The sequence below is a fragment of the Corvus brachyrhynchos genome, unplaced genomic scaffold (assembly GCF_000691975.1).
Source record: "Corvus brachyrhynchos isolate BGI_N302 unplaced genomic scaffold, ASM69197v1 scaffold26, whole genome shotgun sequence".
Classification (NCBI taxonomy): Eukaryota; Metazoa; Chordata; class Aves; order Passeriformes; family Corvidae; genus Corvus; species Corvus brachyrhynchos.
In genome coordinates, this window is record NW_008239324.1 from 2108899 (window position 1) to 2110604 (window position 1706).

The 1706-nt window shown below is 43.1% G+C and overlaps 1 protein-coding gene across 1 annotated transcript in view; it reads left to right on the forward strand.

Moving 5' to 3' along the window:
* The first annotated feature begins 707 nt into the window (after window positions 1-707).
* The window catches only part of MPHOSPH6 (M-phase phosphoprotein 6), an 8822-nt gene continuing 7823 nt past the window's right edge, over window positions 708-1706 (forward strand). Inside the window, exon 1 of the mRNA XM_008638692.2 lies at window positions 708-713. Within this exon, the coding sequence (XP_008636914.2) occupies window positions 708-713 (6 nt within the window). The remainder of the gene's footprint in view (window positions 714-1706) is intronic.

Sequence of the window (1706 nt, forward strand, 5' to 3'; positions counted from 1 at the left end):
GACACTGCACAGTGATGTAAATTTTAGCTCCCAAAGAGTTGGGGGTACGGTGCTCCTTCCCATCAAAGGTATAGGGCAGCTGTTATGTGCGATACCCAAATCCCCAACAGGCTATAAGCAGAGTCTGCTGTGGAATTGTTGAGCTGGGACGTTCTGCAGGGTGGAGGGACAGAAACAGCTCTTGCAAAGGCCATCAAGCAAAGCCGAGCACTACCACAGCTCAGTGGCTGCAGAAGTGCTGAGGAGAGCGCAGTATTTAGAAGAAATCATTCGAAGTACATTCCTGGACTGTAAATGAACTGAAACTGCTCAGAAAAGCCCTGACATTGAAGGTCATGCAATTAAACACAGGGTTCTGATTTGCAATGATCAACAAAAAGTAAATGCATTATTAAAATGCATGGCAAATAGAACATAACACCAAAAATGGACAGATTCTGGCTGTACTGTGCCATTATCTTAATTAACAGCTTTCTCCTATTGATTTGTTCACTAAGATTCAAACATATTCATTCTTTGATGAACATTTGTATTCAGAAAATGGCAAATTTCTTCCCAGCCTTCTTTTGTTGGGAAGGGATGATAGCTGTTCATGAGAAAAGGAAAGGAGAAGGAGCTAAACAGCATAGCTCCCACACTCACAATGCAACTTTCTCACTGGGGCCTTGAACTTCAGAGCGGCTTCAACTCATTTACAGAGCCTGGGAATGAAGGTGCCTTCCCTATATGAAAATTAAATATTTTCATGCAGTGTTATGACTTCTCCTTGAAGCATTTGTGGCTCCATGTTTCATTGGCATTTGTGGTCATTTTAGTCCACTGAGCTTAAATGTGTAATAAGGATGCCTGGATGTGGATAATTCTTCCTCCTTTCCCACTGCAATCAGGTTTTGTCCTTCATTATACCTTTCTCTGGAGTCTATTAGAGCATAAATCTTTAGAGAGTTCTTCAAGCTTTGACCTACATCTTGCAAATACGGGAACTTTTCTCCCTAAATTGTCTTTTGAAGCACACCAGTTCATTAAAGTTTTGAACACTGAACCCTCACTCTTATTGCTTTATCACGCAGTTTATGTGCCAAATGTCAAAACAGGCATCAGAAATCTGATTTATGAGGATATATAGAGAAATTGTGGTACACGCTTGTGACTGGGAGTCAGCTGGCAATTCCCTATCAGGATTTCCTCCTCAGCTCCCAGAGCCCAGCATGGCAGTCCAACAACAGCGCTGCCAACACTGAATTCACAAATCACGATTCAAGACTAACAAAGTTTTGAGGCTTTTTATAATATCTTTGAATTGCTTTCCAGTTTTAATCACATTTGACCATTTTGTGATTTTTTTTTTTTGCCAGTAAGTCTGTGCTGATTGTAAAAAAATAAAAGCTTAACAAGCCAAGCAGTCTCCAAATGCCAATGTGAGATGCATTTTATACTTTTTGAAGAATCAGAAAATTATGGATGAAGCTGTAAGCCAGCAGCACTAAACAACACACCAGCATGGGTAAAGCATGTCAGGCTCCCCTACCGATTTACCATTTTATACCACGGCGGATTTATGTCCTGCTCACACGCCCGATCTCCCTCAGGCCGCACAACCGTAGTTATTTTAATCGCTGGTTTTGCATCACTGGTGCATCCCCCGGGCCCCGCGGCTCCCGCGGGCGTGGGCAGGGTGCTGTGCCCGAGGCCGCCCCCGGCCGGAG